General features: G+C 44.0%; 1 protein-coding gene across 1 annotated transcript; it reads left to right on the forward strand.

Annotated features, from left to right (window-relative positions):
* The first annotated feature begins 23,382 nt into the window (after positions 1-23,382).
* On the forward strand, positions 23,383-25,992 carry LOC134097772 (protein FAM177A1-like). Its single transcript, XM_062550715.1, has 5 exons — positions 23,383-23,541; positions 24,028-24,225; positions 24,362-24,428; positions 24,592-24,689; positions 25,092-25,992. The coding sequence occupies exons 1-5, from the start codon at positions 23,470-23,472 to the stop codon at positions 25,287-25,289; spliced, it is 633 nt and encodes a 210-aa protein (XP_062406699.1). The 5' UTR covers positions 23,383-23,469; the 3' UTR covers positions 25,290-25,992.
* Positions 25,993-26,790: the final 798 nt, after the last annotated feature.

Here is a 26,790-nt window from a genome sequence, read left to right on the forward strand (position 1 = left end):
AGCTGATGGACGTCCGGCCCAGCACCTGCAGCACAATGTCAGCCCTTCAATTAGAGGGCTCCCTGACCCTCCGCCATGTTAGCATGCATAAAATATCGGCTCCAAGACAGCTTGAAGTGGTCCTCTCATCTCGCGTATGCATGAGCGAGTTAAAGATTTCCTGTTCAGGCCGATCAAGCCGAGAAAGACAGCTGATCGCCTGTGACATGCCGTTCTCCCTCAAGGGCCAAACAGGGCACTTATTCCAGCCCACACACTCACACACACACACACACACACTCAGGTGCAGTCACCTTGGCAGGGTAACATTGTGCACTCACTTTCAGTGGTGAGAAAAGGAGCTCTCTCTCATTCTCTCTCTCTTTCTCATGCTCTCATATTCTCTCTCTCTCTCTCTCTTTCACTCGGCCCCACAGGCTCTCTCTATATCCATCCTCCTATTTTCAAAGGCCAAACAATGGCTCCACATTTAATGAGTCGCACATTAAAACGGCGAAAGATGAGCACGCGTTTCAAAGGCCCAGCGTTTGGTCCGTAATGAGTTTGGAGTGTCTCGGGTAGAGGCGGCGTTCCGCGCTCACTGCATGTGTGCGTGCGTGCGTGCGTGCGTGCGTGCGTGCGCCGGGTCCCCAGAAACGAAAAAGGCTGTTGCCACGTCCAATCGCGTTTAGCGACGGCAGGGGGCGGGGGGAGCGTGAGCCGCAAGCAAACATCGTTAAGGATGCCACCTGCTCCTATGTATCCCCTCCAGCAGTGCCTTCAAGTGAAGAGAGAGAGAGAGAGAGAACACAAAAAAAAACGACAAAAGCTCAGACGTAGTGCAAGGGAGCTTGGAGACTGTCAGGCTTAAGGATCAGGGTCAAAACACAGACAGCATGCATATGCTGCGCCGAGTGCCCTCAGAAGACATCACATGTCAGTAAGCCACCAGAGCCCCCTTGGATCCCACGCATCTCTCCACCGCTCCTCTAATGTCTGTGGCAGCTACGAGAACTTTAAGGTGAGCTCCAGGCACAAACCTGGACTTATTCCGCGCACGTTGATTGCTTTTTCACGGGCCTCAATCGTAAAATGGTGTGGCTTTGAATCGTTAAGTGCTAGAGGAACGCACCCTTTCGGAATGGAAAATACAGCTCACTATGCTGATACAAATGAAGCAGGTGAGGCACAACAAAAGCCAGGAAAAGTACGATATTCATCCACATCCAGTCTAACATCTGTCAAAAGGGTTCAAAGTTTTGTACTGTTGATATGACACCCATGAACAGTTTGTTGCCGTTTATTTTAATGCACGGGATGCTTTAGTGTTTTTAATCATTTTGAAGATTAAGCAAGGAGAACAGTCACTCAAAGCTTATTGCCTTAACAGATAGCATACACTTTTCTGTGTCCTTTGTGGAAAGAAACACAACAAACAAAGTGATATTAACCCCCTTGTATTTGAATTTAATATCATGAACTGATTGTGAACCATTCAAAGGAGGACCCCTGCAGGAATTAACCAAGATGCCAATATCCATCTGTCAACTTTATTCCATGGCATCAACATGGAAGACTTGTGGAAATGAAGGGGGCGGAATCATTTCCCTATGGGTGACGTACTATGGCAACAGCTAAATTAAAAACCCTATTTCCCCGACGATTGTTGTCAGGATAGGAACAGACATCAATGTAATTACCAGACAGATAAAAGAACCCCCCCCCCCCCCCCCCCCTCCATGCATGCACACAGGCACGCACACACACACACACACACACACACACACACACACAAAGGCCAGGGCACATTACAAAGCTGACAAGGCCTGGCAAAGTTTGGCGAATGGGACTCGCTCGTCGTTCCCTGTGGCCGTGTGCAAGTTGATACCTTTGGCCGGAGAAACAGCTGGCCAGCGCAGCAGTTGATGTGCGGAGCCTGACGGGGGGCTGGCAGAGCTTGAGATGCCCGCCGGGGCTCTGTGTGTCTGTGCCACGTGGCATGCGTGGGGGGGGGGGCGCAGTGGGCAGCGGCACAGGGGCTTGCAGATGGCTGATTGGGAAACGTGGCGGTGCCACTCGGAATCTGCGAGGAGTCCTTGGGGGAACGAGATGTCTTATCTGTGATCTTAATAAGTGGGCCTCTTTTCCGTCCCCTGTCCTCTCACACACACATTCACACACACATTCTCACACACACACACACACACACACACGCACGCACACACACACACACACACACCCTCTGCTCCCCATGTCCTCTTTCCACGTCTTGGAGAATGTTCAAAAAAGATTCAAAAGACCATTCCATCCAACCCAAGCCCGAACCCCAGCCCCCTCCACAGACAGCACCACCCCCCCCATCTTTCCTACCCCCCCATTCCTACCCCATCCTGCTTTTCTGTTCTCTTCAAGGCAGAGACGACAGTGCAGATCTCAGCTTTGTTCCACAGAACACATAATATCCAACTTCATTATTTAGGCCTACTCTGAAGTAGGAATTCGTTAATCCATCCCATAGGCTCACAGTGGGCTCTTGAACACAGCATCGTCTTTCTCCCCTCTTGATTAGCATGGGGGTTAATAGATGTTTTCCCATTTTCTTATTTCCCTTTGTGTCTTTAAACTTTTTTGTATTGTTTTGTGAACAGCACTACTAAGGCTTGAAGTATTCTACAATGCTCACATTGCCTCTAACAAACCAGACACTTTTTACTCACACTGTAGGAAAGTTGGTGCATCACTAATGATCATATTGTTTTTTAGGTCATTACCCAAAGTGATGGGGAAAATCTTGTGATGAGGCGCTTTCATTGGCTAATGTCCCACACATGATTTCTTCCAAATTAGCAAACAGACTAATAGGTTAATATCTGTCTCGGTGCCATTTCTTCCCAGTGCCGATGCACATCAGTTCACTGGGGCATTCATTGTTATTCAGTAAATCGAGTGCAGCTGATTAGCGGGCGATGTCAAAGAGTGCACAACGCGCCCTAATGGCAGCGATTTCTGGCAAAGGACCGAATCGATGGTGGCGGTTAGCACGTGTCATAGATTTCATCGCGTTGTCAGCGAGGTGCCTTGTAGTGTCATGGCCAGTTTACATCAATCCATATTAGATCCTGCTGGTAACCGTTCAAGTCACACACATACACACACACACAACATACACACACACACATGCACTCACATATATATGATGACAGCTGGCCTGTTATTAATCATCCCGCTGACATTGACATCCTCACACAGCACACACACGCACCCACCCATACACACGCACCCACCCACACACACACACACCCACGCACACACACACGCACGCACGCACGCACGCACGCACGCACGCACACACGCACGCACGCACACACGTGTTCCTCCATCAACACCACTGCATCCTCACCCGCTTTTCTCCTTTTTACATTCCACTGATAGACACTCCCTGAATATAAGCCATGAATAAGTCGAAAAATCTGTCCAGCAAACAGCTTTTTTTTTGTTCCCTTTGCTCTGAGCGTTGCTTGCTCGCTGCTTGCTTGTCATTTCAACCTGCCGGCGCATTAGTATTTTATTTTCTACGCTGTAGTACTACAGTACGCAGCCCGTCCCTCACGGAAGCCAACATGGACAAGTGTCGAGCGCCGCATCTCCAGTGGAGTGCCTGTCCGCCTGCCTGTCGTCCGCTCTAATGTATTTACTGCCCGGCTCCTCCACGTTTCAATCGGTAGATTAAACCTCCGTCTCCACAGTATGGCGAGTGGGGAACGGAGGCCATTACCATTACTGCAAGCCTGCAATCAATATGCCCACTGACCCTGTCTGTTTCCCCTGCCTCTCACGGCACACAGGCCGTTTCTTCCCCACTGACAGGTATTTAGATGTTCTGACTGTTCACGGGGGCAGACAGCTGTGTGCAATGCACAAACTACATGGCAATCAACTACTGCATTGCTACACAGAAAGGCACGCACACACACACACACACACACACACACACACACACACACACACACACACATACACACACGCAGAGTCACAAACATATTAAAAGCACAAATCTTTCACACAAAGTGCTGTTAATGGTTTACAGTCAGGACTACAGTACCTCACAAAAAAACATTCACCATTAAACAAAACGATACCATTCATTTCAAGTTTGGTAAAGGTAATGAGCGATCAATTATAGTAGTGTATGCTTTATCATTAATGCGCTTAATCATTAATGTTGGTTTATGGAACTCAAATGCAAAGTGTTACCACATAAAACACACATTACATCGAATTCAGCTGCACATCACCGTTAACCACAAACTTCCATGGGGGAAGACCCAAGTTTTACTCAGAATCCAAATCTATCCAGGGAGTTGATTATAAAGAAGGAGGAACTTCTTATTTTCAGTAGAAGACCAGCTAGGGACAAGATTAGCAAATCAGCAAATGCTATTCTCTCTTTACAACAAATCAGTGTCATGCTTTATACTGGAACTTTGTTAAATTGCATCTGCTCTCATATGCAATTCAAATAAATAAATAAATAAATATGTGGTACAAAATTGCATGTTTTTTTCTTTCATTACAGTGAAATGTAGCATGTCTTCTCAAGCCTTTTTAAGCCTATTTATATCATACTGACATTCATGTATGAATCAATGTCAGTCAAGTATGGATTTCGCAACTGGCCGAGGCATCCATGGCAACCGAGCAGCTTAATTTTATGCAGTCAGCCTCTTGTTTCCTCTCCAAAGGCAGTAGACATAAAAAATGTTTTATTAATGCTCTCCACTGCACTCTCATTCACCCTCCATTAGGTAAGGACACACTGAAGCATTTGAACTATTTAGCCCACTTTCTAATGGGAGCCTCGTAATATGCTGTAGGGTTCTAAGCCATGAAAATCCTCAGCCGTTTCATATATGGAAATTGCTGATGAGCGGGGGAAAACGTAGCTCTCTTCCCATGCGGACCCCTTTTGTGCACCTTACAGATGATGGTTTGACTGTCCTTTTGTCACTATACCAGGACCCCGCTGTGTGTCTTTTCTCCCCCCCAAAACACCGATTCGAGCACAATCGGATTGACGGAAGAAACGAGTGTTTAAAAGTCTCTTATCAGCAGTTTCTCCGATGGCGGTCGCCCTCCGTTCCCCTGACAATGAGGTGCCACCTTCCCCTTCTTCCCATCAGCCAGAAAAGGAAGGATTGTTCACGGGGACCAGGGAGTTGATCAATTATCACCGACGTGTCCGCACCATCACGCTCATTCAAATTCGATTAATGGAGAGTGCTAATGCAAAGGGGGGGGTCGAAAATAATAGAAGGGGAGAATTAGCGAGCACTCTCTCTTTCCCCCCCTTTATTTCTAGCCCTCATTTTCCACTGAGTAAGTCTCTTTAGCTGATCTTCTTTTCTCTCCAACAGCCCCCTTCACTGTGCTAGTGAGAGCGTTTACCACTGCTGGAGGAAATTAATGTACTTCAGCTTTTTTCCCTTCTAGATTAAGAGAGTTCTGCACTAGTTAAAAAAAAAAAAAAAAAAGACTCCACAAACTTCCCTCCTGAGAGTTAACACCGAAGTAGGTGCTACATACAGTAAAGCTAGAGAAAATGTGTGTGTGTTTTTTCCCCAGTAGGTGCATCTAAATACATTAAGCTTGACCTCCCAGGTAATGGCTGATATCCATCAGAGGAGATATGTTTCGTGCCAGAAGAGGATTAAACGGTTAAAAGAGGGCATCAGCGATGAGCTCCCCCATTACGCCTCTGATGGCAAAAAGGGACGATCTACCTCGCCATGGGAGAAGTACAAGGGAAAAATGAGAGAACAATCTTGTAAGCAATCTGGCTCTGAGTAACTGTAATGAAATCTTGTGATCTGTTCTTCCATTATAATAAAGGGATAGAAAATGCTGCTCTGGCCTTCAGTTAACAGCCTGTGTGTGTGTGTGTGGGGGGGGGGGGGGGGCCAACGACATTATCTGGATGAAATATTTTGACATTTTTTATTTTTTCATGCAAAGGATTTCAGGTTTTCTTCTCAGTGTCATCACTGTGTGAATGTAGTTCTCTCCACAAACAATGGGCCCGCCTATGCTGCTGTCAGGATCATCCAGAACAACGTGAAACAAGTTCATCTTGAGGGGGCTTGGTATCTTGCACAAATGTCGCACTTGGATTTAAGGATGAATCTGCTCTCTAACTCATGGAATTTGGTGGTGTTGTGGTGTTGGCTGGTGTCAATAGGATATTCTTTTCAGCAAAGGCAAAGATGACATTCAAATAACGTGGCAAATAACATAAAAGCTAGAAGCTGTTTGCAGAAGTTTTCCAAAAATTCACAATCTCCATGCGGAATTTGGTTGAATGCAGTTAACCGTGATGTGCATTGCTGCGCGCTGTCTGTAATATGTAGATTTTGAGTGATTAAATTTTGCATGAGTGACACATGCCATAACCTCAGATGTGTCATAAAAACTATTGTTCTAGTAAATATTTCATCTCTCAGTTTTTCGACTCATGAATTAAACAAGACTCTAAGAGATCAAGGACACAGCAGTCCTAATTATATTGTAATCAAAATGAATATTTAATCAAGGGGTGGTTGCATCACCGCCAAACTCTTTTAATGCCCCAAACAGTATTTTTGAGGGTAATTATTTGTAATTATGAGTATTCCCTCTGGCATAAACAAAGAATAAGTACAAATTCAGCAAATAACTCCCCCTCACAGTTCCATGAGTACTCCTGCACCTTCTAGATAGTTCAAATGCAAATTAATGGTATGTTGTTCAAATGATCAAGAAATCAGTTTGAACTCAGCATCTGCAGTATATCATCTGCATCCTACACCCATTTGCACAAAGACACAAAGACATCAGGTACACTGCGCCTGACATAATGGCTCCTAACATGATGACAGCGTGGCGATGTGTCGTCATGTTCCAAGTACGGTACGCTGGAAGGAAGCACTCGAAGACTTGCCTCGGAGGTTTTGTGCCAGCTTTGATCTCTTCTAACTGACTTCTTGTTGCGCTCGTAGTGGCGTCTCCATGGGGAGATCAGCCACACATCCATCCAGCACCATGGCTCCCCCCTTTTTTAGTGCGCAAAAGGCCCACAGGCGCTGACGGGAGGGCCCCATGAAGCGACATTATTAAATAACATTCGTTTAATCCACTGTAGAGCTAGGGGGACCTCTCTTTTTTGTTAAACAACCCCAAGCACTGTGGTGCTTGCTGAGTGATATTTGCATGCTCACAAGACTCCATGACCTAACAAAAGGCAGTGCTTGTTGTGGGCGGTTTTGTTCTTGAGACGACTGAAGGGGGAAAGAGGATTCTTAAGTGAAGTTCTACCAGGAAAACTCTAAATACTATGTCAATAATTCATTCATTCAGTCATTGTTCCTAACCAAGAGCTAAGTCTAAAACCTGCCTTAAATCTATTTAAGTCAAATACGGTATATGCAATATGACACCAGGGAAAAGTAAATGGGTAAAGGAAGTCCCCACAGCTGAGGTTTGGCAATAGGTAAGAGGCCAAAGTGATTACTAGTAAAGAGTCAGAATGGAGATGTCCTGGGACATTGCCACTCATGGAAAGCCTCGCAGCCAATCAGAAATCAATTAATAGTTGGAGCGGACCTCACTAATCTACATATAGACCAGGGATCCACCTCTGCCGAATCACCACTCCAAAGGATCTTCAAGCAAGGGAGGGAGACCACGCAGCTCAACCAGAACTGGACATGGTGCCAAAACCAAAATTGAATTAGTGTGCAGAATTTGTTTCATATACTGATGAAATTGTTTTATCCCTTGTTAATTAAATGCTTATAAAAAAACATAATTTAATTTCCTCTTCCTGGGTCTCTCTGGTTACTCGGACGTAAAAATGAATGAAGACGGACGATGGGGAGCAAAGAGCAGTGAGGGTCCAGTGCAGATTTGAAATGTGCTGTTTGGTCAGATGCTCTGGTCCAGATATAGTCTTCTTAGCCAATAATGCATCAGGAGCCAAAGAGTTGAGCCGCAAATGTTTGGCAGACACGATCATTTGCCCCCCACAAGACTTGCCGTAGGAATGATGCCAGCTGGGCAAATGGTGGTGCTATCTAAAAACGAGCGTGTACTGATGTGACCTCTCCCTACTCAAAAGCTCATGAACATTTGGCCTCGGTGGCCAGTCCTGCCAAGTTCTGTTATTTTGGGCATTCTGCTGTTTTAGTGTGTTGTTTATGAAACAATACTTTCGTGGGTCAGCCTCTGTGACTGGTCTAATCGCACGCAGAGTCACAACAACAACCCTTGTGAATAGCACTCGCCAGCAAACGCAAAGTAGAGTGGTGTATTACAGCTATAGGGCCTTCGATTCCATCGCCCATAACTCTGTGTTTGGCTTTTATTTTTGTGAGTGCACTGTAAAGGGCCCCAATGTTTATTATTATCATTACTACTACTGGGCTCTATATTTAACTAGGCTGTATTTGTGAATACAATAGTATAATGCTAATTAAAATGGTAGACTTGTAGGATTTCATGGTTAGTGTATAATTATGGTCAGTGATGCAGTAGATTGATGCAGTAGATTGATGCAGTGATACGGTTAACAAGAGGTTGATGGTGAGGCTTAGATGGTTAATTGGGACCACAGCACAGTCCACTTCCACAACCCTGTGGCCAAAACCCAGGAAGATTTCTCTCCCTCTCCCTCTTTCTCTCTCTCCCTCTTTCCCCCTCTCTCTCTCTCTCTCCAACCTTCTCTCTGGATGAGCGATCACATCTGTGTAAAGAAAGACCCGCAGTGGGCTAGGTGCCGTGTTTGGCTTGCACGAGCTCAAATCCATTTGGACGTCAGCAAGCAGCATTCTTCTGACTGACACCAGCGCAGTTTGCTCCACTTCCCTAATTGTTTGGAGTGATCGCAGGGTGCTGAATCTGCTAAGATTAGATACTCTAAAGAGTGTGGAACAAAAGCTGCTTGCTTTTCTTACTGTGATTGTTTTTTTTCTCTCTCTCTATCTCTCTCAGTCTCTCTCTCTCTCTCTTTTTCCCTCTCCCCCTCTCCCACTTTTTTGCTTCACTGTTCAATGCATCCAGATGCTGCCGTAGCCCTCCAGTTGGAACCAAATGCCTTACAGCACCCTTTGCTCTGCTGCCAACTTCATTACTCACTGGTTAGGGTTAATCTTGAATGCAGACCTTTTCATTTCATTTTCCCCCTGTAATGACTGTTTGCTTACTTTCCCCCCATGAATGGAATGCTTGCCTGCAGTTCAAATTCATTGTGCATCGAGACCCATCTAAAGTGCCCCCACGTTAAAAAACAACACTCAACCGACTGAAACGCATTTTGTTCTTTTTCTGGAAACGCTCGGCACTAAATGTTGTTGCCATGGAGCGAACGCCAGGCAAGATCAAGACCTTATGCTTTCAATAACCTTAATATTTAGACCACGTCCAGCTCATCACAAAGGTGTTTACATGCATGCCTGTTCGGATTTGTTTTGCTTTTGTTCATTGTTGGGGTTTTTTTTTTCTCGGTTTTAATTTTACAATTAATCTAAGACCCCTGTCAACCTCAGCATCGGCGGGGAGGGGTTGATGGATGCAATTAGCAGAACATTACTAATGCATAAATAATGCCGCCGCCGGAATGAGTGGAGGGCACACGCTCAGTCAAAGAGCTGTCATGTTGATCTTGGAGTCATCCCATTTTCATACCTAAGCACCACACACCACACACACACACACACACACACACACACACACACACACACACACACACACACACACACACACACACACACACACACACACACAAAAAAGCACACACAAAAACACACACACACACACACACACACACCATGCCCCCCGAACGACACCGACACTGTCCATGTCTCAAGTCGAGATCGAGACAGATGACTCCCGTCTGCCAGAGCACACGCTGTCTGCTGGTCCAAGCTGGGAAAGCTAAATATTTCCCTGCATAATAAGGGCAAGTGGTTGTGGCAAGCATGTCCAGGAAACACTAATCAAATCAGTGTCTATGCATACACATACACGTGTACGTGTGCGTGTGTGTGTGTGTGTGTGTGTGTGTGTGTGTCTGTGTGTGTGTCTGTGTCTGTGTCTGTGTGTGTGTGTGTCTGTGTGTGTGTGTGTGTGTGTGTATGTGCATGTGCATGTGTATGTGTGCACAGATGACAGAGAGTGAGGAGAAGGAAAGAGGGAGGGAAAAGGGTATGGAGAGAGAGAGAAGAGTGCAGACTACAGGCTGAGGATGGTGGTGGAGGGGTGGGCAGAGGGGGGTGGGGGTTGGGGATGGTAACAGTATCTGTGGCCTGAGGCAGACAGTGGACAGGTGGGAAAGCAGTCAAGCTCATTGTGCATTCTGCGACCATCCATACAGAATCACCACATGCTCCAAGTCCTCCTCCTCCACCTCCTCTACCCCTCCTCCTCCTCCTCCACCTCCTCCCCTTCTTCCTTCAGCCATCTCCTCTCTACTACACACACACACACAGACACACAGACACACAGACACACACACACAGACACACACACACACACACACACACACACACACACACACACACACACACCACAGCATTCCCCTCCTGACACCTCGGCTCCCCTCGGTCCAGCTCCAGTCCATTCTCATGCTGTGCACTCGCTGCACAAAGCCGTCCACCGGCTGGGGTTCAAAGACTAGAGGAGGACTGAGATTATCGTGTCTTTTCTTTGTCTTCCTGTCTTGTCTATTTTTTTTGAAGACCCACGTCACAGTGGGGCTTGCTAACAGTGAAAAGGAGAGGAAAAGGTAGCAGTGGAAACAAGGTGAAAGAGAGAGAGAGAGAGAGAAAGGGGGGGATTGAGAGACAGACAAGAAGAGATGGAGAAAGAGACAGATTACTGAGAGATGACGAGAGTTGAGCCTGGTATTCTCGTCTGAGAGAAAACGCACGGGTCTGGTGGAACAGTTGAAGAAGAGTTTGTTGTCTGTTCTCTTCCCTCAATTGAGTTCATTTAGGGGAGAAACGGTCACCCAAGCTGTCAACAGCAACAAGATACAGCTAGTGAATGTTGATAAAGTAATGTAAATATGGCCAACAGTCTGATATAAAATATTCAGCAACTGGTATCTGGTTTTCAAAAATAAAATACTGGAAATACTTCTACACAGACAATGTTGTCTTCTACAAAACTGCATATTCTCCAAAAACATTGTAAATATTTATTTGAATTTCTCTCAAAAAAATGCATGTCACATGCATGAAAGTGTATGAAGAATAGGCTATGGAATTGTAGAGTACGGGCCACAAAAGGCTATTTTTACACCGTGGTTGATTTGATTCTGTGGCTATTGATCAAGGCTGACACTTCAAGTCACACCTTTGAATGTGACATGACTTGGCAGCTTTTTGTGCCATTATTTTCCGTGCGGCTGCTGGGTAGATGTTGAAAGGACGTGAACCGTCACAAAGACACAAACATGGCCACCCCTGCTGCCCCAGAGGGCGGTGTTTCTGCAATGCCCGTTCCTGCGACCCAGCCTTGCCCGCGGCGAACCTTTCACAACAGCAAACACACACAGAGACCATAATGGATTTAAGAGTGTCACCTTCAAGGCTATGTCCATTTTCTTTCCCTGCCTCAGAAAAACATTTTATAACCATTCACATTGCTGCACTGACATGTCAGTGTGTCATATTTTGATGATCCAGGGAAAGATATAATGTAATGTTAAAGTAAAAGCTACAATGAAGGTTGCCATGTACTGCCCTGTCACTGAAAAACATGTTCTACACACAAAAAGCTATTCTTTTCCTTTTTGTGACTTGACATGACATGGTTTTACACTTAAGATTCGATATATTTCACCTGAATCTGAAAAGAAACCCATGTAATTGAAATACTGTGAAAATATGTTTGATGGGCAGGCCTCTTCAAATACTGTTTCATTTTCTGCAGTATCCACCTCACACTATAGACCTCTGATGTTTGCCTACAAAAAGGAGCCAAAGCTGCCATCTTTGCCCATATAAGGAGATCTGTGTGTTAATTAAAGCTAACCAATGTCTATGGAAAACGGTATTACAAGTTAGCTCTGGGGTAGCAAAAATCAAAGTGTGTCAACATAACGTTTTGGTGATAATTAAAAAAAAAAAACATGTTATTTTCCCATAGGACTTGTGAAAGAAAATCCCGCACACTGTCCATTACGCATGCATATTTATTTACATCGTTTCGGTCATAGACCTTCCTCAGGTGAATTTCCCATAGGAAAAATCTTAAAGAGGAACTATGCAGGATTGGCGATTTCATCTCTGGTTTCGGTTTCGTTTTTCGTTTTCGCTCGTTTTATGCTTGCATTTTCTCTGCAGAGCTTCCCCGACAGCTTTAGCGTGTATATTTATACATGTATAGGCTATATTTAAATATATAAATTGCAAGCGTGGTTCTTCGTCTCAGCCTTCCAGATGTAAACAAGGAGTGATCGTCTCCTGCAGAAAGTTGCATAGGGTCTCTTTAAGATAACGAATCTCCTTATGCAAAGATGGTAGCTTTTTGTAGGTGAGTCTACCAAATTTAACTGCCAGGTCTGCACCAGCCCCACCCCTGTCTACTAGTGTTGTTTAAGTCTTTCTTGCAGGTAGAGGGTGACTATGCCGCTATCCATTTGTCTCGTAAATCTCGTACACCCACCCGTACGACATGTGCGGATTAGTGGCTAACACGAACGCTGGGGTTTGTAGTCTTTTTGGGAAGAACATGGATGACACCAGGACAGCAGCTGTCTCTTAGTACTGGACATTTGTCTAGAACACAAGAACACATCCCTCATTCTCCCTTGTTGGGCATGGTCAATGTGAATTAATAATAAAAACATTTTACATTTTAATTTTCAACTCAATTTCACATATTTCAATTTTAACAGCAAGTGCTGTCGCGTTTCTCTCGAGCTTCGATGGGCATTAGCAGGCTAGCTAATCATTGTTATTTGTTTCGTCATTGTCTTTAGCAAATTGTCTGGAAAACAAATCGTTACACTGTATTGCAAGCACAGCAAGACCGTGCAATGCATGAATTGGTGACCGTATTGAAGCAGCAATGTAATCAAGTGTGTAAAAGCATTACATCGACTTTAAAACGACCAACATAGTACAAATACAAAGAAAATACATGTCATCTCAGTATGGCCACCTCAGCTTTGAGTTAAAGGGGGCGCTCCTCCGTGAAATGCCGCAAGAAAGCTGGGTAATTTACAGTACACTTTCCGACTCGGGTGGGGGACTTACGAGACAAATGGATTGCAGGGTTACATTAGATAAGACACACTTAGTTGTTGGTTGTCACTGATCAGAGATAGAGATCAGCAGGGTGGCAGCCGCATGGAAGAAGCTTCCTCTGAGCCTGCTGGGACGGGTGTGGAAAGGCAGTTGCCATACCATACTGTGACACAGTTGGTAAGGATGCTCTCGATGGTGCAGTGGTAGAACTTCACCTGCATCTGACGAGACAAGTGGACATTCTTTAGTTTCTTCAAGAAGAAGAGACACTGGTGAGCCTTGTTGATCAGGGAAAAGGTGTTGAGAGCCTGGTGACTGTCGGTGCACCGCAATGTAAGGTGCTAGACCTCCTCCCTGTAGGTCATCTCATCGTTGTTGTTCATGAGACCAATCACCATAGAGTCGTCTGCAAACTTGACAGTGGTGTTAGAGCCATGTACAGGTGTGCAGTTGTAGGTGAAGAGGGAGTTAAGGAGAGGGCTCAGCACACAGCCTTGTGGTACTCCGTGGTGCTCCGGTTGAGGGTTGAGGATGCGTTGTTATCTAACCTAACGGAATGTGGTCTTTTAATAAGGAAGTCCAGAATCCAGTTACAGGATATTGATGTCCAGCTCACTGTGTTTTGGTGATCAGTTTGGAGGGGATGATGGTGCGGAATTCTCAACTCAAATCAATGAACAGCATTCTCACATAGGTGTTGTTGCTATCGTCAAGGTGGGACAGGGCGAGTGAAGTGCCGCAGAGATGGCATCCTCCATGCCCCTGTTCTGATGGTAGGCGAATTGGAAGGGGTCCAGTGAGGATGTGCTGATGTGGCGAGTTGCGTTAATTGTCCTCACTAATCGGTAGGACCATAAGAAGGCCATGGGTTAGCAAGGCAGACGGGCTTCCTCTCAACTCCTCCATTGTCGTTTTGTTTCTTTGATACATTTACCTCATAGAGTTGCACAACATTTTACTTTACTTTCATTATACTGACATCTATTCACGCCCTTCAGAGCCCAACCATTTCATTCCAGTCACACTCACCCCAATAGTGATGAAATGCATGGAGAAAATCATACTGCACCTCATCCTACCATCTGTGAGTACACAACTGGACCCATATCAAATTGCATACCGGACGAAAAGGGGGACAGTGGACGCAGTGGCATGCCTTCTCCACTTCCTCCTTCACCACCTCCAGGCTCCCCATAACCGCCTCAGTTCTGGTTGTTGATTTCAGCTCTGCATTCAACACAATCCAGCGCCATCAACTCATCAAGAAACTACAGCACCTGAATGTCACCCCTCTCCTCACCCACTGGATATACAACTTCCTCAGCAACAGGCCACAGAGAGAGAAAATAGGGGCAACATCATCATCAACCATCATCACCAACACTGGAGCCCCCCAAGGTTGCGTACTCAGTCCCTTCCTGTACACACTCTACACAAATGACTGCCAGAGTTCACTTTCTACAAATACGCAGATCTGATACAGCCATAGTAGGACTACTTACAGACAACGATTCCATCACAGCTCACCACCAGTCCATCACAGATTTTGCACTGTGGTGCTCTGATAACTACCTCCAACTCAACATTGACAAGACAAAAGAACTGGTCATTCATGCATCAAAATCACCCCCTGGACTCACTCACATCACCATCCATGGCCAACCAGTTGAACAGGTCAGACTCAGCACCTTCAAACAACACTAATAGGTGTTCCCTTCTTTGTTAAGTGAGTAGGGAGATATACTTATTTAGTTGTGGTTCTGATAAAATGAACATAACCGTTAGTCTGCACACCTGATTTTAAATATACTTTGTGTTAACTGATTAGAACATTAAAGGGATATTCCGCCATTTTTGGAAATACGCTCATTTTCCACCCCCCCCTCGAGCAAAACAATCGACATTTACCTTGTTCCCGTTCGTCCAGCCATTCTGTGAGTCTGGCGATACAACTTTTAGCTTCAGGCTAGCATAGATCATTGAATTGGATTAGACCATTAGCTTCTCGCCTGCTAGCTTCATGTTTAAAAGTGACTAAGATTTCTGGTAATTTTCCCATTTAAAACGTGTCTCCTCTCAAGTTAGAAAGTGCAATAAGACCAACTGAAAATGAAACCTGGCGTTTTTCTAGGCTGATTTGACAAGGAACTACACTCTCATCTGGCGTAATAATCAAGGCAACTTGCAAACGTACCATAGGCGCAGTGATATCGTACGCAGCATCTGAAAATAGTCCCCATAGACAACAAGCAGTAGTAGTGCCAGTAGTTTGCAAGTTGCCTTGATTATTACGCCAGATGAGAGTGTAGTTCCATGTCAAATCAGCCTAGAAAAACGCCAGGTTTCATTTTCAGTTGGTCTTATTGCACTTTCTAACTTGAGAGGAGACACGTTTTAAATGGGAAAATTACCAGAAATCTTAGTCACTTTTAAACATGAAGCTAGCAGGCGAGAAGCTAATGGTCTAATCCGATTCAATGATCTATGCTAGGCTGGAGCTAAAAGTTGTATCGCCAGACTCACAGAATGGCTGGATGAACGGGAACAAGGTAAATATCGATTATTTTGCTCGAGGGGAGGTGGAAAATGAGCGTATTTCCAAAAATGGCGGAATATCCCTTTAAGCTGTTTTGCACTGGTGCCAGATTGCTTCTTTATTTAGCAAATTATCATCTATTGTCTTGAACTCAACATAATAGCATAACAGTTTAGACGCAGAGGTAAAACTTTTTTTGATTAAGGCAATATCTCAAACCAGGCGATATTTAAACCAGAAACATCACAACATTGCTCCTATTACCAACACCTACTGCCTAGTTTATTGGCAATAATTACATTTCCATGCATTCATTTCACAGACACTTTTATCCAAAGCAAGATACAACATGAAGATTATTCGAGCTGTCAAGAGTTTTTCAGTTCCATTTTAAGCATGGACAGATAGCCTAACACACATTTATTGGCTAGTGCAAACATCCTCATGTACTCCCCCATTTTACACGGCATCACTAGTCGTTAAAGACGTTAATCAAGCAGGATACTAGCTCAGACTCCCTTCCCTGCACAACACTAAAGACACATATCACCCCCATAAACCCTAACACAAACCACTGTTTCCTCGCTAGTCAGGAAATGAATGGGTGCTTGTGACCCTGCTCACAGCCTGAGGAGTGCACTCTCACTCCGCCGTTAAGCTGCCGTTAAGTGATCTGGGAAAGGACGGACAGCTGTTTTTGCACACGAGAGACGCATAAAGGGCAACCGTGTTGGCAGATGGTAAGTTTTGAGCAAGATTGCGCCGGCTAAAAATATCGGTGTAATGAAGGATAAACACAGTGCCTTCTTTAAATACACCTTTCTAGTGCAGGCTGTCCTCAGATGCAAGTATAGCTGAACGGTTGGCATGGAATTACACGCAATTATGAGCAGCATCCCTGAATTGCACTCAATTCAGCCTCACTATTCAGGTGCAGAACAATATAGTTTATAAAGACTGATCGTACTAAGGTAAAGCTCATAGCAAAAAAGAAAAAACAAATCTTCCAATTGTGAGATTACTATATCTGAACTTGCGCTAAAGATCAGAATGTATATCTGAACACCATGCTAAAGAAAGGACATTTGAACAGGGCTATTCAGGTTTGTGTCTGATGACCAACGACAGCCCATGTGTTTAGCACTAAATTAGCATATCAGAGTATGCTCAGTTATTGAGTGGAAAACACAGTGGCACGGTATACTGTAGGGCCTACAGTGTAGGCTATAGCTTTAAGCCACCATGTTCATGTCCCTCTAAAAGATGATGGAACCTTTTAACTTTCCATTCAGACAGAACCATAACCCAAATCCAAACACTGAGATGGGTCAGATCATGACACCTTATAGCTATTCTTTGTGCATCACAATTAGCGCCATCTTGTGGTTTGGAGGCCGGGAAACAGAAAGACGAGTGCTGCACACACAAACATGGTTCCCCTGACCACTGGCCCTCTGGCCCAATATCTAATGGAAATAATTAACAAGTGCAAACATAACAGAATTGAAAGGTGCGCTGTTTAAACATTTGCATTTGAAAGGGTTAGTCATTTTCACAGTGTTCCTTATGCCCCTGAAATATTCTATGAGGAAATAATTGAGAGCAACAGATCTTTCATATCCTATGGGCTTGGATATACTCTATATAGACAAAATTACTGGGATACCTGCCATTACACCCACAAGAACTAATGACATCCCCTGTGCACAAAGCAATGTCGTTCCCCATTCCCCAAGTTCCAGTGGCAGTGTAATGGCAGGCGTCCTACTGTTGCCTACATAGTGAAGACCTGTCTAATACTTTTTTCTTTTTCCAACAATAGGGTGTAGAGCACTACTGGCATTTGCTTTCCATTCAGTAAGATGTTCAAATGTATTTATGGAGTTTTGGTCCAAATCTATCTAACAACCCAAAAAGCATACAAACACCACCAACAGCCAAATGATAAATGCTTGGTAACATACTACTATCTACTAGCTATGAGGTTAATACACAAGGGCTGTTAATATGGTATTAATATGGTTGTGTTTCTTTTAACTTACATAAAACATTGTCCTGCGGCTTATATACACAATGCGCCTAATACACGGGTAAAAATGGTTCATTGTAAAGGCTTTTCTTCTGCCTTCACCACAGACCTACACCGAGCACAGCCTGGGAGACTACAGTGGGAACGACAAGTGTGGGCTATTCATCCGTCAGCCCTTCATATGACCGTGTCATCAGAATGGATTTAATAGATCACACTCAAAGTGTCAAATTGTTGCGTAGTGCTCCAGAATGAGTTAGCAGGGAGAATGGGAGAGGATCAGCAGAGAGGAGAGTGGAGAAAGGACAGGTGGAGAGTCAAACTAATGAGATGTGTCTTTTCATAGAAGTGCAGACACGCTGCACATACAGTATGTATATATACCAGAGGACAGAAACTCTATGTAATATCTTTCTTGGAAAATGAGGAGCAGCGGCTGTCAAAGCTCAAGGACACATACCAGTCAGATGTCTTGTCAGTGGCCATCATGAAGTAGTCTATTACACACAATATACCTCCTAATCTCTCTCCAACAGATGTTCCGAATCCATATACACATGACAACTAGACATCTTATATTCTATAGACAACAAAGCTTTTCTTTTCTTTTTGTAAGTGTAAAAGGTTTGAAGTTTACATTCAGCAATGAACAACAGAATACAGTTTAACAATCAACACTTTGAACTTTTAGAGTGGAGATACTGTAGCTTACAAAACAAAAACCTTACTGCAATCAGGGTGCCTAACATAATTGGGTGGGGGGGCGTTGGGTAGAGTGACACAGAAGAGCACTTGTCATTATTAATGCGTGTGCATAAGAATTCTGCCCTGATGTATCTAAATCACAGACCTCATTTAAAACTAATCAGCTAATGATTATTTTTCCACTTTATACGCCTCTCACAGAAAAAAGGCAAGCTCTTTTCTCTGAGCTTGAAATAATGGTAGATCATTAGTCTCATACACTGACGTATCATTTGCTCCGTCATCCATCAACTAAAATGCACTGCGCACAAAAGGAAAATGAAAAGGACGTTAGAATTGCCGTTCCCCCTCATCCCCAATCTCTCTGTGACAACTAAGGCCTCTGTGGGCAAGAGGTAGCTTCTAACAGTGTCCATTAAGCGAGAGGTTTCAGGGACTTTATCGGCCTTGTGCTTGTCGTATTTGCTTTACCTTATTTATGTCAGGGCTCCACTAAAGTAAAATGGTGCAGTGGCCTTCACACAGAGTAATTTCCACTTCATCAGAAAAGTGAGGTGCCACTAGTTCAAAGCTACACCAAGTGGTAGGCCAGTTTTAAAGGACCTCCTGGCTGGATGTCTCCTGGGTAAAATGAAATGCTAAAATATGAATCCTTCAGTCAAAGGTATTAAAAGACTGGGGGGGGTTTGCCCTATATGCACCAAGGAAGTTCCTGTAATGATTTGCCGAGGTATGTGCGTGCCCACATAAACACGGGTGACAGGAAATGTGTCAGAGTCTTTGATGTTTCAGGGAGGGGCAACGAAAACATATGGAAATGAAATGCCATAGACGGAAGGTTTTTGGATCACAAATACAGAATCTCAGCATATCAAAGAGAGCATTCCTGACTTTTTGAGTCAGGCACTAGTCAAAGTATATAGATCCCCTGCGCTCAAGCGATCTTTCTCTCTCCTCACTTGATGTGAAGTGGGCCTGCTATGTAACCAGAGGCAGTATTTTGCGCTCAAAAATATACTTCAATTGACCTTTGTGAGTTTCTCAAAGCCGCTGCATTTAGAAAAACCACTTAATCCCAGGGATGAGAAGCGCAAAGCATGAGTGTGTGTGTGTGTGTGTGAGTGTGTGAGTGAGTCAGGGTAAAGATATGTGCTTGGACTGACACGCTCATCTTCAGAATTTCACATTCAAAAATAAACATGTGGGGGGGAAAAAAACAGTGCGAGAGAGGAATAATTCTGCAAAGCAAAGAGACTTACACACTGACAATCAACAAAGAACACCTATGTGATACTTTACGGATTCCCACCACCCTCCAACTTTCTGTATTACAAAGTTTAACTGAAAAAAAAAACTAACAGTGATTGATCCAGCAAAAGCTGCATAGTAAACACTCCATGAAATGGACCATAAAACTCTATTTATTCCTCTGATCTTTTTCAAACCCAGCCAATTCCCTGCACCACTGCGGTATGGTTGTGGTGAGGGCCTAGCAGAACGCCTCAGACAAACTCACCTTGCCCAGTCCTTCTGGATGCTGATATATTCGCTCCAACCTAAGGATTTTTAAGCGCCGTCTTTAATTTACATGTGATTCCTATTTCTGGCAGCCAAGACTGAAATGCTTTAAAGCGAAATCTTAAGGCTGGGGAAGCGGGCAGAGGATCACAGCATCTCGCGGTGGAGCTGGCTGCATGAATTAGGACGACACTCTTCTCCAGCACATGGGGAGGGTTGAGCCTTCATCATATTCATGAGGTAAAGAGGAAAGGGGGAAAAAATAGCTGATGAGAGCCGGTGTGAGTCACAGTTTTTGACCGGCAGAAACAGCCACCAAGTGATCCTTTACAACCACTGCCTTCCGTGTTTTGTCATTCCTGAATACACTACTTTTAGGCACTGTTCGCTCTCAATAGTTCTGTACAAAAGAGGGTAATTTTTCCAACAAGATGTGGTGTGGTGGGGTGTGGGTTGGCGAAGTGGGAAGTATGAGAAGACACTTCACGCAGTGATTTCCTCAGCACATGAGTCAACTAGGGAGCTCTTTATTCAGCTCAATCAAACAGAATTAAAGTCGACGGCGTGAGGAGAGGTTTACGCTTCGGGAACTTAAGCGTCGTCATAGCCACTTCCAAAATTCTGTCGCTACCGGCGATCCTTTATTTAAGATGCATCCAGGCTACTTATTTTTGGGGGGGACGGCGACACAGAGCCATCCATCTCCCCAGCATCGCATCCAATCTTTCCAAGTCCCAAGTGACAAGCAAAGTAATTAGCACCAGCTCATCAAGCTAAAATTAACTCTCCGCTTCTTATCCTCCCCTTGTTTATTTACTGAGCAGTAACTGGGATGTAGCACTCACATTTCCCTGTTCGTGTCACAACTGTTTCAAGCATCCAGCTTCTCCACACTTTCTTTTCCCTTCTTCAGTGATGCTACACTGACCTCTGCTGGATGCATACGGTACATCTCCCCTGATTTTCACATGGTGAACAAGCGCAGTAGAGACAAGAGACAGGGAGAGCGAGAAAGAGAAAGAGAGAGATTTATCATGCTCTGGGCTACTTGCCATGACAGGATGCACAGTCTTTTTTTTCCCTCCTCCTCTCCTCTGCTGGATCAAGCTGTCGTCCTGTCATCTCCTCCACTGTCTTTTTCGGGGTTTCTGTGAAGGAGAGATAGAACAGGATGTTCACAAGGCACCTCAGCAGGAGGGAGCAGGCTTGACAAGTCGTCCATCATCATCCAACAACTTCCTGCCTGACAATCACAACTGTCTGCACCATTGTTCCAAAACAAGCCACCACCTCAAAAGACCTGTGGACTGACAGATTTTACACATATCAAGGTTTAGCTTCTCAGTGTTTATGCCTTGAGGGGAGGGGGGGAGCAAGCTCCACAACACAGACACTCAAAGATGCAGACTGACTAACCTCTGCTAGCGCACTGAAAATCTATTTGCATACCAAACAAATACGCAGCAGAGCTAAGTATCAAGGATCGGCGGCGGCGGCAACCTGAACTACAACGCAAGGCAACAGAGTTGGAGTGTGATGGAAACGCTGAAGGCCTATATCTGACTAAACCGACACGAGTCGGGTTTTAAAATCCCATAAAGCATTTTGTCAAGTCATCTCTCATATTTCCTTACCTTTCATCATTCTCATGACTGATCAGAGCAACAATCACAAAGGATGATGTTTTTATTTTCCTGTTTGGTTTGGATACAAATAGGTTTGACATTCTCACCTACGCCCTCCCTAATGCCAGTTATAACCTGTACGTTTCGCCATTCATACTTCAGAACATAAAACCTTTGCTAGTTGTACAGAAACACAAAAACTCTTTCAAAGGGTTTGTGTGTGTGTGTTAGAGATAAACAGCACCATTGCATGATAAATAACCTGACAGACTTAATGATAAATGAGATGTCCCAAATTCATGATTCATTGAGCACATTTGACTGCAGTATGGCTTCACTGCTGTATCTGCACTGCAGCAGTATTTCATATCATAGCCTACTATTTTTTATCATCCCCAATTAACAGCATTTGAGAAGTGGAGACAGATCTCAAATCACATGCAATTCTTTGTCCAGTCTTAAGTAGTGTGAGAGAAAATAAAAAAAGATTTGAGGCATTATAGCATCTGAAAACTGAGGGTAATTTCAGCACACAGAAACAGCGTGATCCAGCATCCCTCTCAGCAAGCAGAAACCTGCCATGTCTTTCATCTCATTTCATGTGAGGTCCTGCAGCTTTTGAAATATTCAAACGGCGAGCGAGTCAGAGCCTAACCTACCTATGATTATCTCCTGGTCATGAATCTGGGAGAGAGACGCAAGTGCTGAGCATTCTATAGTAGCCTAATGCATTCTGTTTGGTTTTCTGTGGGAGCCTAACTTCCAACTGCCCTTGTAACAACAGCAGACAGGCTGCCTTACATGACACGTCTATAAGTACAGTTGTACAAGAAATTATTCAGCAAGACCAGGCAAGTGTAGGCCAAGTTAGGATACACTAACATGATAGCAATAGTTGTACAGATGGCTTAGGCTTTCAGTAGCCTAAATGATCAACTTAAATAAATTACAATTGTCTCTAAAATAGGCTACAAATTCAGTTAATGGGCTACACATATGGAACAAATAAAAGGCTTCCTCCACCCAACAAAGATTGTTTAGTAGTGACATGAGGTCAATGATAGGCCTATCACTGGATATCAGGGCTTGTTAACCCCTGCAGTGAAATGTTCCTGTCTGCTATGTTGTTGGATGGTTTTTGGCCAACAAGTGGCTTTAGTGATTTTGTTTTTTATGCTTAATAAGTCTCTGTTGTTTGTTAGCCGCTGTGCGAAATTCTCTAGCTAAGCTAGCACAAGGGATTTAGCACCTCTTCTGTAGTGTAGGCTTCACTGTATCTGAAAGGTCGGATATTGGAATGGAGAGATCTAACATGTTCATGTCGAGGAGGCAGACCAGTCGTAAATTCAGCATTGGCCATGTTGTGTTTCATATCACCATTCTTTACAAGACACTACAAGTCTACCTTAGATTTGAAGCCATTGCATCTTTTCAAAGGTGATCCTCTCATTTCTGACAAGCAAAAGAAACAGGCGGGAGTGGGCTGACCAATTAAATGGAGATACGTTTCAGTAAAAGTTTTTTTTTTTTTTATCTTGATTTTTTTTTTTTTTTTTTTAAATAGAAAATAAGACAAAAACTATTTGACTATATGCATCTTATTTTAAGCGTTGCCTAGACTGGAGCCTAGTCATTTCAGTGTTTGCGGAAAAGAATGTCACCAGACCTGTATTTTGTATTTCCCCGCATCCTCGGTGAGAAGGACTTTTATTCTTTCAAGGAGCGGAGCATCCGGAAGTCGGATTGTAGACGTCAGTTTACAACTGGTACACAAAGACGCTGGGACTCATCACTATGGCTGACATATCACTGTACCTTACCAATGTTAATGTCACTGTTGGGCAGAAGATGGACATGGTGGAGACGGTAAGCTATTTTTGTTAGCGTGAAACATAAATGCAAATTAGGACTTCTGCTGGGCCGAATGCAGGCTACATCTGTCATTTCACTTCTTCGGCTGCATATGAAATTAACACTTTTAGGTTGTGCAAATACATCCCTCCGCGCCGTTTGTTTAACTTCAGATGACATTTTAGGAAATAGATCGTAATCAGTTTAACAATTCCGACCCAGCCCAATGGTGTTCAGTTTGCACTGGAATGAAAAGCTTGTGCCTAAGATGACATGAATAGTAGAATCACCTATCTTTCAAATGTGTCTTGCTCAGACTTTGGTTATCTTAACACCCTTAAAAATGAATCCAAAAACCTTTCAGGGATTAGGTTGTGGAGCTCTTAGGAGACCTGTTTTTGTGGCTTAACTTATGTTGTGTGTGTGTGTGTGTGTGTGTGTGTGTGTGTGTGTGTGTGTGTGTGTGTGTGTGTGTGTGTGTGTGTGTGTGTGCGCACTAAGAGTCCAACCTCAGGGAAGGATTTTGAGTGTGTAGAACTGGGAGACCTGGGGAAGAATGATCAGAGACAGGAGAAGACTCCTCGCAGGGTCATACATTTCTCCAACGGAGAGACCATGGAAGAGTACAGCACAGACGAAGAAGAGGAGGAGGATGAGAAAGAACCAGAAAAGAAAGATCTTCTGGCTCCAGTTGACACGGTGTGTGTATGTGTGTGTGTGTGAGTGAGATAGAGAGAAAGAGTCTCGTGGGCGGTTGGATATTTTTAGTGTACTTGCATATTCCATCGCTTTCCAAAGTGTGTGGTGTTCAGGATGGTGTTGCTTTGCATTTCAGTCCAAGCTGACCTGGGGCCCCTATGTTTGGTTTCAAATGTGGAGAGCAGCCACATCTACAGTCTCAGGTGAGCCATGGCTGTAGACACTGATGGTGAAAGTGCTGGACTAACCCTTGACAGACTGTGAAATTATCATACTCTTGTTTGTGTTGAGTAATGAACTTGACAACTAGTTTATACAGAGATTGTTATGTGTGTTTTTTTTTCCTTCTTCTTCTTTCTTTCTCAGCCTGTGATTACTTGGGCGAGAGGATGGCATCTCTCTTTGGTATCACCTCTGCCAAATACCAGTATGCCATCGACGAGTACTACAGGATAAAGAAGGAGGTTTGTAAACCTTTCACTTGTATGGTGTGTCTCAGGTTAAAATTTTGTTGATTGATAAACCTGAATGATTTGTGATTTGTGTCCGAATCTTACATCAATGAAATATACTTTCCATATTTGCTCGTGTTGTGAATATTTGCAGCGTTTTCTGAGTTTGCAGGGGGTTTTTTTCTGAGGTTGCAGATATTTGTGAATATGCATGTGTTGTGACCCTGAGAATGCAGATGTTTTTGAATGTGCATGTGTTGTGACCCTTCTCGGCCACCGTAGTACTCTCTGATGATGACTTGTACAGTATGTCACTTGTGATTTGTGAACCAAGACTTATCCTTGTTTTATCCTGATAGCACACTTTTTTTCTGCCTCTCTCATAATGTTTTTTTTTTTTTTTTTTTTTTTCAGAAAGAGGAAGAGGAAGAGGACAACCGCCTGTCGGAGGAGGCAGAGCGGTACTTTGAGGAACAGCAGTGCTCCAACAGTGAGACCCAGGAGCCTGAGACACACCAGCCGGACGGAACAGCCCCTCAGGTGAACCGTGTAGACCTTCAGGCTCCAGTCGCTACTACAGTTAGCATCCCCGCCATCGTCACCAGCACTTAACCAAAGCCACAAAGGCTACTGTACAGTAGCCAAAACGTTACGTTGTTTCCATTCAAGGTTTTTGAATGGGGCAACTAGGATTTTTATTTGATGCACTAGTCTGGTTTGTTTCTGAGGGATTAACCACACAGGACGTTCGGCCATAGGTAGGACTCCTGTGAGCTCCTGAGTTAACTCTGCGTTCTTTGCCAGTGGCCTTACTAGACTGATCCCAGACCAGAATACAGCTGCTGCTGTTGCTGCTGTTGCTGCTGTCGCTGCCAAGACTTTATGAAGGACCAACAGAGTTGTGGGGGTGGTGGGATGGGGAATCTAACATTGCCATAGACCTAAATGCACTCCTCACGTAGGAAGCCTAAGATGTTCTTAGAGTGAGTTCATGTAACACTAGACCTGAGATAATATCTCAACTCAACACTTTTTTTTACATCATGTCGACACTTTAATTAGGTATTTCTTTCTTCGATAGGCCTTCGATGATAATGTGGCGAGGTATTCTACTCGATAATCAGCCATCTTCCACTAGTCTTGAAAGATACAAAAGCTGGGAGTAAGGCCTTAAACTATGACTCACTGATGAGTTGTAATAAACTTTATTATTTATATATTTATTTATTCTTTCTTTTCCCTGGAGATTGTTTGATGTTCAATAAGGTTTTATATTACTTTTTTGTATTTAACACACTCTAATAAAACTGTCTGTAATGCATATTGATGTTCTTCATTTTTGTCTTTTGTTAATATTCTGTTTCTTTGTGTAGCCTGTAGACTCTCCTTATCTGTCTGCCTGGTTGCGCTTGTTACGTGTGTTTGTAGTAGGGGCTGACGTCTTCCCAGTCGGCTACAAAGGCCCTCTCTGTCCGCGGAAGGTCCGAGGGCAGCTGAGGTCATCCTGTCAGACCGTCAGACATGCCCAGAGTGCAGCTGGGGTGAGGAGATGGCAGGCAGATGAAATTCAGAGCATGCGAGTCCAATCAGTAAGCAGTGCGCCCGCAGCTGAGCCTGCCTCGTTAGAATGAGTTGTCCTCCTGCTGCCCTCTCAGACTGTCTTCTTACGTCCATACAGCATGTCTGTTTTTTCAACAAGCTGTTATTCAAGAAGACCGCTGAAAGATGATTTAGTTCGAACCTTGTCTCTAGGTTTCTGTTCGAACCTTATGTCTTCATATTTTTTAGCCCTTGATATCATTTCAGTTTAACTGCCTGGAAAATGCATTATCTGGGAAGACATTCATATCTTAAGTATTCATAGCATAATCCAAACTTTGTGGGATGGAAGACAGACTGTTTTTAGTATGACTGAACCACTAAAATATTGTGTTGCATGGTCAGTGATTTTCAATAAGGCCCCATATTTGGGAATAAAAGTACAAAAAGAGTGACTTTGAGGGTATTATTATATTACGTTATTTTTGTATCTATTTGGTGTCAATGGGTAATATTTCCTTTAAATACAATATCTTAGTAATATGCCAATACTTTTTTCACATACACAGGAGAG

This window comes from Sardina pilchardus, chromosome 12 (assembly GCF_963854185.1).
Source record: "Sardina pilchardus chromosome 12, fSarPil1.1, whole genome shotgun sequence".
Lineage (NCBI taxonomy): Eukaryota > Metazoa > Chordata > Actinopteri > Clupeiformes > Clupeidae > Sardina > Sardina pilchardus.